Source organism: Falco peregrinus, chromosome 6 (assembly GCF_023634155.1).
Source record: "Falco peregrinus isolate bFalPer1 chromosome 6, bFalPer1.pri, whole genome shotgun sequence".
NCBI lineage: Eukaryota > Metazoa > Chordata > Aves > Falconiformes > Falconidae > Falco > Falco peregrinus.
The window spans coordinates 9149631-9162742 of record NC_073726.1 but is presented as its reverse complement, the minus strand read 5'-3'; the positions used below and the strand labels follow the sequence as shown (position 1 = coordinate 9162742).

Below are 13112 nucleotides of genomic sequence, written 5' to 3'. Positions count from 1 at the left end.
TGAAAAATACCCAGAATTTCATATAAAACTAATCTTTATGTCATTCCTTGTTCAGTGTCACACTGGAGATGATTGCAAAAAATGAAGACTCTTACAAGAAATTATAAACTCTGTATATCAAAATGACTGCTACTTGCTTTGAATTTTCAGGTAAGTGTATGAACTGTAGAGCTGAAGAAATAAACATCATATTGTTTCTAGAAATGTCTGTCACATATGATGTAAAAACTATGGGGATCCAGGGCAGAACATATGGATACAGTTATATTCACAACTGGTTATCCTCTCTAAATTATGCACACGTAAGAACTGCACATCTGAGTTAATCACAGCAGGCAAGCAATAACGAGGTTTACTCTTTACAGTCCGCAGTATGCGAGACGTGTAAAGAAATACATAAAAAGAAGTATGGATAGGTGTATCTCCAATGAAGTTTTAATATTCTTGTAGCAGGTAAGTTCCCAAAAGTTTGTTAGCTCAAAGTATCATATGCATCTCCAACATTCATTTTCACCCGTGCACCCTCTCTTTCTTTATCTTTTTCAGATTTTATTAAAATTCTGTTTAAAAAAAGGGGTAGGGGGAGAAAGAATATGGGTAACATTCAAAGGTTAATCTAGTTGTTGAGATTTTCTACCGTAACAGTAAGCCACTGAGTCAGACTTCCAGCAGCAGCCTGTGGAAACTCTTGAGATATGATCCTTCTGTTCCTCAGATGAAAGCAATCAGTCATCTCTCTAGCCAAGAATGTTTTCTGGAGTTGTTTTACCTTCTTTAAGCACTTTTCACCCTGTTATTCCTCATATTTGACTGTTGTTGCCATGGATTTACTCCATTGTTATGTTTTCTTCCATGATACCGAAACTAGTACTTGGATAAAAAGCTCTAAATGGAGACCAAGAGAAATACTAGAAGTTGTATTGAAGAAAGAAGGTGATCAGTCATACATAAATCAAAATGTATCTATTGGAAAGTGCATCAACACTCTAGCAAGACTGGGAAAAAATAACATTTGTAAATGCAAAAAAAAAAAAAGTTCATTTTCTGAAAGTTCATACTTATTTAATATTGACAGTCAGTGATCACAAAGCCAGTAAAGACACTGCAGCTAATTTGGGGAGCAGGCTTCCAGAAACAGGAGTATATGCCATATCTGGTAAAAAGAAATCAAAAAGGCTTTGAAACTAGCATTGCATATAGCAATTCTTAATTATATCAATCTTTCAGAAGAATATTGCAAAACAATAATGAACTTTGGCTTATCACTTGCCCAAAGAGCCTCCAAGGCACATTTCCATGAAACAGGAACTGATACTGGCAATGCAACTTATGTTTTGGTTCCTTTGGGATCAGGATTAAGTTAGTGCACTTGCAGTGTTGTAGTATTAGATGACACTGTGGAACAAGAAACTGTGATGCTTGTGTTGGCCATTCTGTGTTTTTCTAGGAGTGTGTTTCTTCTACATCTCACCAATGAAGAGAAAAGCCAACACTTTGTAACAGATTAAAGCTATCAGACATACTCAGTTGAATACATTTAATAGACTGGTGAGCTGGAAATTTAAAGTTATTCTTGTTAAATATAGCATGTCCCCCAAAATAACAATTTTAAGTGAGAAAATTTCAATTTTACAGGGAAACTTTTCCTTTATTTTGGAAAAAAATTCCAGTACCCTTTCAGACTAAGATATGATTGACCACGAAGGCTCCAGAAATTTTCTGAAATCCCAGCACTGAATTAGTCATTGAGAAAACAGAATGAACTAATTCATTTGCAGAAAGGCAGGTGCTGTATTAAAAGATACAATGCAATCTTTGATCCCAGCCTACACTTTGTGAATAAAATGTTATATTTTGCAGGTCTTTGCAGATATTGCACATGTTGCTTATACACCATCAAAATATTCTCTTGAATTTCAAGGAAAAATGAGCCTTCTTATTTGCTACTTCATCCAACATTAGGTCCCATCAATGTCATGTTTTCTCACTACAGTTCTGTGGAATGCTTAAAATTAACACACACTCTGGGCATGGCATGTGCCTTTGACAGAGTTCAGCATGGACTCTGTGGAGCTGACATAGTTCTTCAAAACAGTGGAACTAATATTTTGTGCTGCTTCCAATAGGGCTTTAGGTACTGTGGTTCTGTCACTGCTCTTTTTTTTTGCTTTCATGCCCATACTCCTTTGCATGACATATTGCTCCACTTCTACCAAGAAACAAGTCATTCATGTAATACAAACAAAAGCTTTGTATGCTGTTCATGATATCGTGCATCTTACTATACTTCTAACACTGTTTGGGGTCTGGGGGACACTGATGTTTTCTCTTTTCCCTGCTGCTGTACCATTGAAAATAGTAAGTTCCTGGGAGCTAACCACCTGCTCTCATACTGTACTGCCAAATGAAAAAAATTCTTGCTCTACATTAGTTTTTCAATGTGATGGAAGAACATACAGAATTATCAACATTCATAAAATGTACAAAGCATTCTACAGTGACCTTATACAGACAAACTTTGAAAATCTTCATTAGACTTTCAATGAAACAATTCCAACACACTCCTAATTGGTAGTTCATTTCCTGATAAAAAATTCTAATAGACTCATTATTAAGGTTTCCAATTTCCTTTAAGTTATCATAACCAAAATGTTTCCAGATCAATATGTCTTTCACATCAGCCAGATTGTTTTCATTGCATGAATGCAACAGATTATTTCCACCAAATGTATTTTGCAGTTCTCATGATCTTACTATTAAATTTGAGGCAAGTAAGAAGCTAAGAGGAGACAGTGTAATTTATATATATTCAGAAGTATAGGATGCAGTCCACAGATAAGACTTGTTCCTTCTTGTCTCCTTTATCCTATTAATCACAATCATCTACTTTCCCAGGAAACATAATAATGATTAGTGACATACATACTTTGCTCTCCTATTAGCTACTGAAATTTCAGGTCAGAGTCAGAAAGAAATGACTTCTTGCTTAGAAAAAGAGCATTTCACAATTAGATTGCAGGAGGTAATTATCCACAGCAAATGAAACATGCCTGTAAAATATGAAGTTATGTTTTTGAGATGCAAACAATTGCAGTACCACAAGTGCTAAAGGTGCCCTTAGGGTAGATACCACTGAAACTGGGAGAAGTAATGCTTACCTCTTATGTCATTGAATTTTACTCTTTAAAATTAACCAATATATGTAGATCCATATGTAACTTCTTAATTATACCAAGTGACATATAATGTATTTGAAAGTGTAGAGATAAGCTATCATTTTATTTTATGGATGATGTCATGGTGAAATGTGCTGGATCATTCATGTACATTTTCAGACCAAAGCATTAAAAAAGAACGCTGCAAAAGGGACACTTTCTTTTTATCCATCCACCATGCTATGTCCTCTGCTTTCACATTCTGCCTTTAAGTCAATGCATAAATGAGTGAGATGTATTCCAACACAATACATTTACAAACTGGATGTGTTAGGAATGCTTCCCTTCTTTTTTTATCTTGGTTAGTAATAAAAATTATCTATGCATTGTAAGAGAGCTAATACTATTAGTTAAATATGCTGCTGTGGAAATTGCTATTTAGGCATTTCTTGAAAAGGGGATTTTTGATAAAGTGGCTCATTACTCTTTCTATAGAACAGTTAAAGTATTGTTTATAAAATCTGTTTAATTTCTGGTTCATTGACCTGTTACATAGAGCCATTTAGATCTCATTGTATCTATCCTGCAGTCACAAAACAACATTAAGGACTTGTTCTTGATCTCAGTAAAACAGTTCTGCATCCTAATGGAGTTACTTCAGCATACTTACGCATTAACGACCAGGAATAGCAATTTTAAAACTGTAGTCTGTTTCTCCACGATCAGAACTAAACCCTAAATTTGTATAATAAAGACTTTTTATAATTTTAGATGATAAAAAAAATTTACTGTACCTACGCAAAAGTTTAGTTATTGAACTTAAGGATCACAGCTACTGAAATACTGTGAAATCTGAGTAGACTGAAAATACTTGAGACAAACTCCTTGTTTAACAAATCTTGGATAGTTACATTTTCAGGTGCCATCTCACTAACATTCGCAAGCCACACTGTGCAGGCTTTCATTAGTATAGTATTTCAGCCACTGTTCATTTGGCATACATCTTTTGGTCTTGCCACTGCAACCTCATTCATAACAACAGTAGTTTCTTCTGGATAAAAATTAATTTGGAATGTATTTTGACATTGTGTATTGCCTATCTGATTTACAAGTCATTGGATGGTTCCAGGTTACGGTCTGGACTAGATATAAGTAGAACCAAACAGTCCCTCTGGGTGGTTCTAGGTGTCTTGGCTTTGAATCAAATCTTTAGCATACAGGATATCTTTAGGGTCTGTGGAAGTGTATGGTTGGTAGTAAAGAGTAAATCTTGCCAAAGTATACTAAAACCAGTATGCACTAGATTTATATGTTGGGATAGCTTCTGTATTAGAAGACAGTGCCATTGACAGGGGTTCTAACCGTGTCATGTCTCTCCAGGCTAGAGGCAACAACCCAGGCTTTGATTTGTATGCATTTTATTTTTTCTGCAATTAATTGCTCACATTTGTGAAGTGAGGCAATGAAAGTTTGCAGAACCTGGGTTGCAGGTCAGTTTAAGACCTTCACCCATGCCTTGTTTATAAATGGAAAGCCGCAAGATCTAGATCCTTTTAGGTACTGAGGGGTTTAACTTACATCAATACTAAAGAGAGTTATCTATCTTTCTCTATATTTTTATATATATATATATATATATACACACACACACACACACACATATGCACACTCTATATTCCTCTAATAATTTTACTATTTTGTTCTTTTCCCCTCAACAATCAAAGTTTTAGATCAGGTTAAAATGATCCTCTATAGCTCTAGTTGCTGCTTACTTTCAGATACCAGCGATAAGCAGATAAGAGTGCCCTGTATCTCAAAGTCAGGCCAACAGAAGATCTAGCTTAGCAGTCCCCTAAAACCATTTAATTCATAAAACCTAATCTGCACAGATATTTTTTATAAACCTGTGATTTATACACCAGAGTTAATTTTATGCATAACACATTTTAAAGATTATAATTATCAATTGAAAGATAGTTAAAAATTAATATATAAGTAATGTAGCTTTCAGTGACAGCCATTTATTCCAAGCTAATATTTTTAAAAATTTATGGTTTAATTTAATGATAAGTCATTGAATCATAGAATCATTTAGGCTGGAAAAGACCTTTAAGATCATCAAGCGTAACCGTTAACCCAGGACTGCCAAGCCCACCACTAAACCACATCCCTGAGCACTGCATCTATGCATTTTTTTTAGAACATTTTGAGGGATAGTGATTCCACCACGTCCCTGGGCAGCCTGTTCCAATGCTTGACCACCCTTTCAGCGAAGATATTTTTCTTTACAGCCAAAAACCTCCCCTGGTGCAACTTGAAGCCATTTCCTCTTGTCTTATTGCTTGTTACCTCAGAGAAAAGACCTATCCCCTGATCTCAAATCTGTTATATTAAAAGCAAGACCTTCACTACCTTTAACAGTTTTTACTCTAGGGACTATCATAAGCCCTCCAAAATATACTTTGAAGGGAAACAAGTGGAAAGGTATGTGAAAATGGATACTGAACATTTATATTTTTGTATGGTTCCTTCCCATAATTCTTTCCTAGGATTTTTCTAATTGTATTGTACATAAATAGAACATGCTGGTTTATAATCCAAATTGATCAAACTTCAGTTTTTCAACTGTTACCATGTTCTAAATACGTCTGCCTCAGGACTTTATTTTGTGTGTAAGCTTTTCATTTTAACTTACCTAAATAATTCTGTTTTTCCATTTACATTCTTTTGCATACACACTAAGACAACACATGCTAAGTTTCAACCTGCAGAATCATTGTGTGTGTTAGTTAACATAATTCATAATGGAAATGTTGATAATGGTTTAACTGTAGCTTCATGAATGTCAGTGTTACAATACAAAGAACAGAACAAGATAGTAATGGAGGCTGTTAAAAAAATAACAGCTAAAAAAACCCCAAATGGTAAGTTTTGTATATAGAAAAATTGTGAGGTCTGTTTCATAGAAAAAAGAAGAAAAATTTAGCAGCTGTATGGGTAGTCAAAGGCACAGTAACAACAGACTCTGCAGGGTTTTCTCTTCTTATTGCTGAGTGAATTGTCCCAATCTTCTCATAAGAATGGACCTTGTAATACAAAAAGTAAATAACAGTGGAAGCAATTTTTCTAAAGTTCATCCTTATTGTACTCATGTTGCAAAATCATAGCAATTTTTCTTTCCTTTATATTATAAAATTCTCTGGTTCTTTATAGTAATTCCTTTTTTTAAAAGGTTGCTTTTTATTTTAATAGCTGAACTGGTGACAAAGCCCCAGTAAACTGAAAAAAAGACCACTTTTAACCTAATTAGAATCCATCATTGAAAAATATTTAATTCCTTTATATGAACTGTTTGTGTTCAATGGCAATGCTGAAAAAACAGTCTTGGCTGTAGACTGCAGTCTCTTAATCAATAATCTCTCACGTAGGGTACAGATGGGATCACAAAATTTAGGTCACCTAACCTAGAAGTTAGCACTTGCAGAGCTGATGCACAATCTATTGCAGAAATGGGACTTAAATCACCTGAAAATAGTCTTGGAAGCAGAAATCACAAATCAGGTTGCTAGAAAAAAATATTTGGAACTGCTACTGTCTGTACAGGAAAAAATCTCCTAAGCTGAAGAGAAAAAAGTCAACAGTTTATTCAGAAATAAAATGCATTATTCTTCCATAGATCTATAGGGATACAAGAGAAGAATGTGCTTTTAATCACAGTTACAGGAGATAGATATGCACCTTTCTATGCAAATGCATAAACAGCACATAGCTACTCTATAGAAGTGAAACCTGTAGACCAGTGCTGTTCCATTGTATTTTGACAATGCCCCATTCATTCTGCAACTCATACTGTGTGCTCATTTATCTGATGAGTTACATTAATACCAGTGAGACTCATAGGCTTAATGCACTCCATGTTTCACAGAATGACATCCAAAATGCATAGAATAATTTACATTTCATTTTTACCCTACTGTTCAACCAGAAAAAGACTACACTGGTTTTGGTAAATCTGTTCAGAATAACATTTTCTTTGGACTACTGTGAAACTGAAATATAATTATATATCATATACTAATTTTTATGTGTATGTAAATTATGCTTATGTGTATATGGAAAATGTTTTAAAGGCAATTCTTTTGTACTGCTTTTTCAAATGCATATTGTTATGCTTATGTTATATGTATAGATATTACAGAAAAAAATATTTGAAACATTTTTTGTTATAAATTGAAAACTAAGCTTTTCAAAGGTTTCTTGAAAAGAAAAAATGCCAAACATTGCTTTTCAGATGAAACAGATTGTCTCTTTCTCTTAGGAAATCCATCATGGACATGGGAGTCTGTCATGCTAAAACAATGATCTAATCAATTCATTTTCACCAAAACCTCCTTCAATTTTATGAGATATTCACTAAAAAAACAGAAAACTATTTTTGTGAAAAAAAATTTTTGCATGTCTCATTGCTTTAGCTGCATTACTCATATGTTTAAAATTAAGCATATGTTACTATATAGGTTTGGTATTGATGTGCTTGTGGCATAGTTGAAAAAGGAGTTTTCACGCAATATATCCACACACACACCAAACACACAATACCACAATATACCACAGCAATCATTGGTTAATAATTCAGGCATTTAAATGCTGGGGAAAACAAACTATGTTGTCAATATTTTTTGAAATATTGTCAAATATTTTGAAAAAGGAAATTCACTGTCACACAGTTTTCCGACTATGCCGGAGTTTAAACATTGTAACAGAAAGAGATTCAGTTTCAGATATGTCAACTTTCATTCATGTAATTTAGGACACACCAAAGCTTCTTTAAAATATATTAGAAAAAATACAGCTCCTTTGAAGAAAAAAGCACAAGGAGCCATCCAGGCTAATTCAGGAGAAATAACATTTAATAATCAACGGATTGTGAAGACCCATTTACTTAATGAATGGTAAATATTGTATGGAGTGAAAAAGTCTTAAAAAACATCACAGTTATAGTAACAAAATGGAAAATCCCTAGCTGTTTTGTTTTGTTTTGCTTTTTTTAACGTCTTTGGAGGTTTTTTTTAACATGATGGATATCTATACAAATTTCTCTTTCTCTTTGCATAATCATTTCCTATGCACACACAACCATTTGACATGGGAGTTACAAGATGTGAAGAATGTAGATGGACACTTATTTCTTTGATTTTTAAGTGTTTATAAGGCAATAGTACATATATCCACTAGGTTACTGCTTTCCAAATTTGCCATTGATTTCTTTCCTGTTATTTCAAAGTCACCTTTATTGAGATAAGCATCTGCTACATTCCCCTGTCAGAGACAGGATACTAGGCTGAATAGACTTTCAGCTTAATCCAGTCTAGCTGTCATAAAGTCTTACAAACTGTAAGTTCCAGAAATGAAAGGATCAAAATTATTAGTGGAGGTTCCAAAATATAATACAATCATACAAAATAATTACTGTCAGGACTCCTTCACTTTACAAACATATAAAATGCACTTACTTTGAGGGTGAGAAGGGAGAAAAAATCCTTCCATTAGAAAATATAGTTACAAAGTTTTGAACAAATAAATCACACACTGCAGAGTACGCACACACGCACATGCATGCAGACATGCATATACATACACACACGCATGTGCGCACACACACACACATGCTTAGAGTTTACACTGCATTCCTCTGATGCCACGAGTATTATTTTATTTGTACACTCACCTTTACTGCACATTCTAAACAAACAATAGACAAGACTGTAAGGATTTCTTCCCTTAAAACTGCAACAAAACAAGTCTCAACATTTGCAAAACATTCCTTTATTATTAGAAATAAATTATTTTGTATAAAAATTAGCATGCGTTGACCATTGCATTTATTTTAGCATAACCCAGGACTTAATTCAGTCAGCCATCACAAGAAACAAATTCATCTTCTTTTACGAGTTGAACAATGTAGGACAGGAAAGGAAATTGTCACAATCACAAAAAAGTACTTACAAATATAACATCAGACATGATTTATTTCAACAGCATTTTTTTTCACAAGCTAACATTTGTTTTCCTTTTGTGATTTGCTTCTTTTTGTGAATGAACAGTTCAGAAGCTTGACACTCTGTCTCTATGTTATAAAACTGGACTTTTCCTTCCCCTGTCTCTTTTTGCCTTTTGCCTCTTGTTTAATCCTTGTCCTTTGGGAGACTGACTATTGATTTGAATGTAGTCTACTGGTATTTCCATGACTGAATTCTGGTGGTGGTAAAGTCTATGTTTGCAAGATTCCATCCTGCAGGTCTTCCAGTGAATTTCATCCCTGCTCAGTTTGCCTGATTGCTGTAACTGACATAAGTTGTCTTGGTAGAGGAGGCTGTAAATCAAAAAACCAAAAACAAACAACAACAAAAAACAAAGTTCAGGTTTTTTAGAATCAAGAGAGGAGAAAAAAAACCCCCATATTTAGCATTTGAACTCAGACAATGTCCAACTATATTTCCAAATAACATGGCCCATGTTCATGGAATAAAGTAAGAAAGTTATAAAAATGTATAAACAGTGGTTAAATTGTATCTCAAGTTCCATGTTCTTGATAATAAGTTATTTTGCTTATGATTTGGGGAAGCAGAGGTGAAGAGAGAGGAACAATGGTGAGTGGTTTTAGCATATCTGTAACAGAATTTCAACATACAGTTTCTCTGGTGTTATTTTGGTTGATTTCTGTATAGATGTTCTTAATTTAGAGCTTGGATCTTTCTCCCTTTTCTACTGATTGAAGACAACTTTGCAGCTCATGGTAGTTTGTTCATCTAGAAGGAAGCTTACTCTCCTCAAAAGGAGCAAAGCCTAACGTGGGAAACATTTCCTTAAGTTAGCAAAACTGAGAGGCTAGTGCCTAAAGCACATATTCTCTTCAGAACCTTCAGACACAAAGCATCTGCATATAAATGAGCCAGCAGAAATGCTTTTGAGAGTCTAGGCTGTATGTTAGAGCTTCTATGCTATTACGTTGATGGTCAACTTTGAGCATCATCCTTTGAGCAAAGCTGATACCCCTTGTTCAGAATCATAGAATCATTTAGGTTGGAAAGGATCTTTAAGATCAAGTCCAACTGTAAACCTTACATTGCCAAGCCCACTATTAAACCATGTCCCTAAGCACCACATCTACGTGTCCTTTAAATACCTCCAGGGATGGGGACTCAAACGCTCCCTGGGTAGCCTGTTCCGATGCTTAACATTGAAGCAGTCTCAGTGAAGAAATTTCTCCTAGTACATAATGAGAGAGTCAAACACTTTTACTATTGTAAAAGTGAATAAGTGTGAATCTTACATGGAAGTTTGTGTTAGCTTCTAGCCCTTATAACTTATCCCTTTGCTGTAAAAAATATGGCCCAAGTCTCCATTGTTCTGTTAATGCAGTGGTGGGAAGACGGAAGTGGTGACATCAGGGCTCACAGGCCTGATTTTAAACCAGTTGGGTATATGGCAAATCAGACTGCTGGGGGACTGAGTCTCTTTTTTGTCCCTATAATAAGATCTATGTCTCACTTCATAAAGAGGAATTTGGCTTCCTAAATAAGTTTTATATTCCATCTGCTGCAGGCATGTTCTACTTATGACAGTGAAGACTGCATCTGGCAGGTTGAAACTAACATGATGATACAAAAGTTGTCTGGTCTATAGACTCAAAGTTCTTAATTCTGTTCCCATACCTTACTTCCTCCAATTTCTTATTTCTGTATAGAATCTGGTGGGAAGAGCTGAAATAGACAGGAAGAGGATTCTTCATGCTAACTCCTAAATCCTGCCCAACAATCTGGTGATTTGGCAAGAACAGACTACAGAAATCAAGAAATGACAGTTTTCCTCTCTCCTGCACTAAAGGTTAAAGTGAATCAAAGATCACTAAAATTGGTGCAAAGTAATACTAGGTAATATAAATAACTAAGCTTGCTGTTTGTTTCTTTCTTTCTGTATTCTTTGGGTTCCTGAGAAATTTGATTCTAATATTGCATTTGCCATTTTTTAAGACACAACACAACCAGAACATTATAATTCACATATCACTAAATTTTTTGTTCCCTAAGAATGTATATATAAGAATGAATAATCAAAAGGAAGCTGCAAAACATAATATTTCTTACTTCACTTGCACAGGTAGCTCCAGTACTTTGTGTTTGGTAGAGCTAATTCATGAAAGGATTGCTTTTGGCACATTAAGCAAATAATTTACATAATCGATCACATTATTTGAGCACCCACATGAAATAACTTTATTTGCATGTATTGGGACACTTGAAGCAAATATAGACTCATTTACATCCTTCAGATCTTTCAGATGGCATGTACTACTCCCATCTGAACTCTTCCATGCTCCCACAGCTGGATTTCTGAGAGTCTATTTTTCCTTTAGCCTGTTATGTCCCTTCTGAAAATAATGCAGGACTGCTGAAATGGCACCAAGTTCCTTAAAGCATAAAAGGATTTTGTTCCCAGCTAAGAAATAGCAAATAAATGCACATCTGCAAACACTGCACACTTGGGAACAAAAGGACTGAAGGAGCAGAGCTGGTTTTTTTGACTCACCCTAAAAGTCAGCTCAGATACGTATGTGATCAGGTTAAACTAGCTTACAACACCCTGTATCAGCTGAGTTCTTTAACTTTTCATGTGTATTTTTTTAGCCCACAACAACATAGCATAATAGGATTTATCACAACTCAGTAAGCTGAATTATGTGAGGACATTTGCAAGCTCAAAATACAAAAATATATAGTAACTACACCTTAGCTGATTTAAAACAACTTGTTAATTTGCTGTAACTTTGTTGTATATCTGAGACTTAAATAGCTTTGACAGAATCCAGGACTGATCAAGAAACAAAAATTATCCTATTGAGTTCTGAGTGTTGTTACTTTAAAAAATGATAGCACAGGAAGCTAGTGTAGATAGTAGTTAGAAATTTATTAAAACTAATCCCATCTCCAAACAATGGTTTTTTTACTTGATAAATATTACAAGTGTCTTTATAGTCCAATGTAACAAGCCTACATTTCCTGTTTGGGGATCGAATGTTTCAGCAGCTGGTGTCCTGCTTTTTAAGACTGTTAGCATTTCATAGTAATAACATGAAACACATTTGGCAAGCATAGATGGCCAGTAAAAGTAACAGACTTGGCTCAAAATATTTCTGGGAATGAACACTCTTTTAACTCCAGTTACTACACTGCTGTTGGAATGAGACAAAAAGAAAATGAAATAAAAAAGGATCTAAAGCAATTTAGAATTATTATTGTGGTCTGACCTATATGTATTTATAGTACTTGTCATTGTTATGACTTCTGTAATTGCATCTGGATATTGTTTTGTTTTCATCCTGTTTCCCAGATATAATTTGTTTTCCACTGAATATGAATGTATGTCCACAAAAAACACGATCATATTCATGTGGGGGACAACATGAAATAAAGTCTGTTGCATGAAACAGGACAAACTACACAGAGAAGAGCTGTCTCTGGATGGGAAGCAAAAGGAATTGCTTGGCTGTCTCATCTGATTCCTTACCTAGTTATGAGCATTGTTATCGCCACCAGTATTTGTGCTTGGGAAATGCTGGAAAACACTTATTACCCACTTCTGGTATACTAGAAATAGCCTGATTTTCTGTGATCAGCTTCATATACTACCTCTGAAAAGAAGGATCTACTTCACATGGAGTCAGTGCAAGGAGAAATTTTCTAACGTTGAGAGTTTGTTACTATTGTCCTAGTGAAAAGGACATATGTGACATTATGCACTGGTAACTCACAGGAACCTCCAAAAGTTTTGACAATAACTCTTTTGGCAGAAAAGAGGGAAGCTGGTCAAATCCAAATGGTACAGAACTGTTCTGGGGAAGAGAGAAACCCATCTTGAGGCCAAGAGCTCAATTACATAGAGACGGCTCTCTGGAGT

At 34.8% G+C, this 13112-nt stretch overlaps 1 protein-coding gene across 2 annotated transcripts in view; it reads right to left on the bottom strand.

The window, feature by feature from the left end:
• Positions 1-6844: 6844 nt before the first annotated feature.
• The window catches only part of GRM8 (glutamate metabotropic receptor 8), a 359089-nt gene continuing 352821 nt past the window's right edge, over positions 6845-13112 (bottom strand). For both annotated transcript variants that reach the window (XM_055809165.1, XM_055809167.1), the window contains one exon: positions 6845-9528. In XM_055809165.1, the coding sequence (XP_055665140.1) occupies positions 9479-9528 (50 nt within the window). In that variant the 3' untranslated portion in view covers positions 6845-9478. The remainder of the gene's footprint in view (positions 9529-13112) is intronic.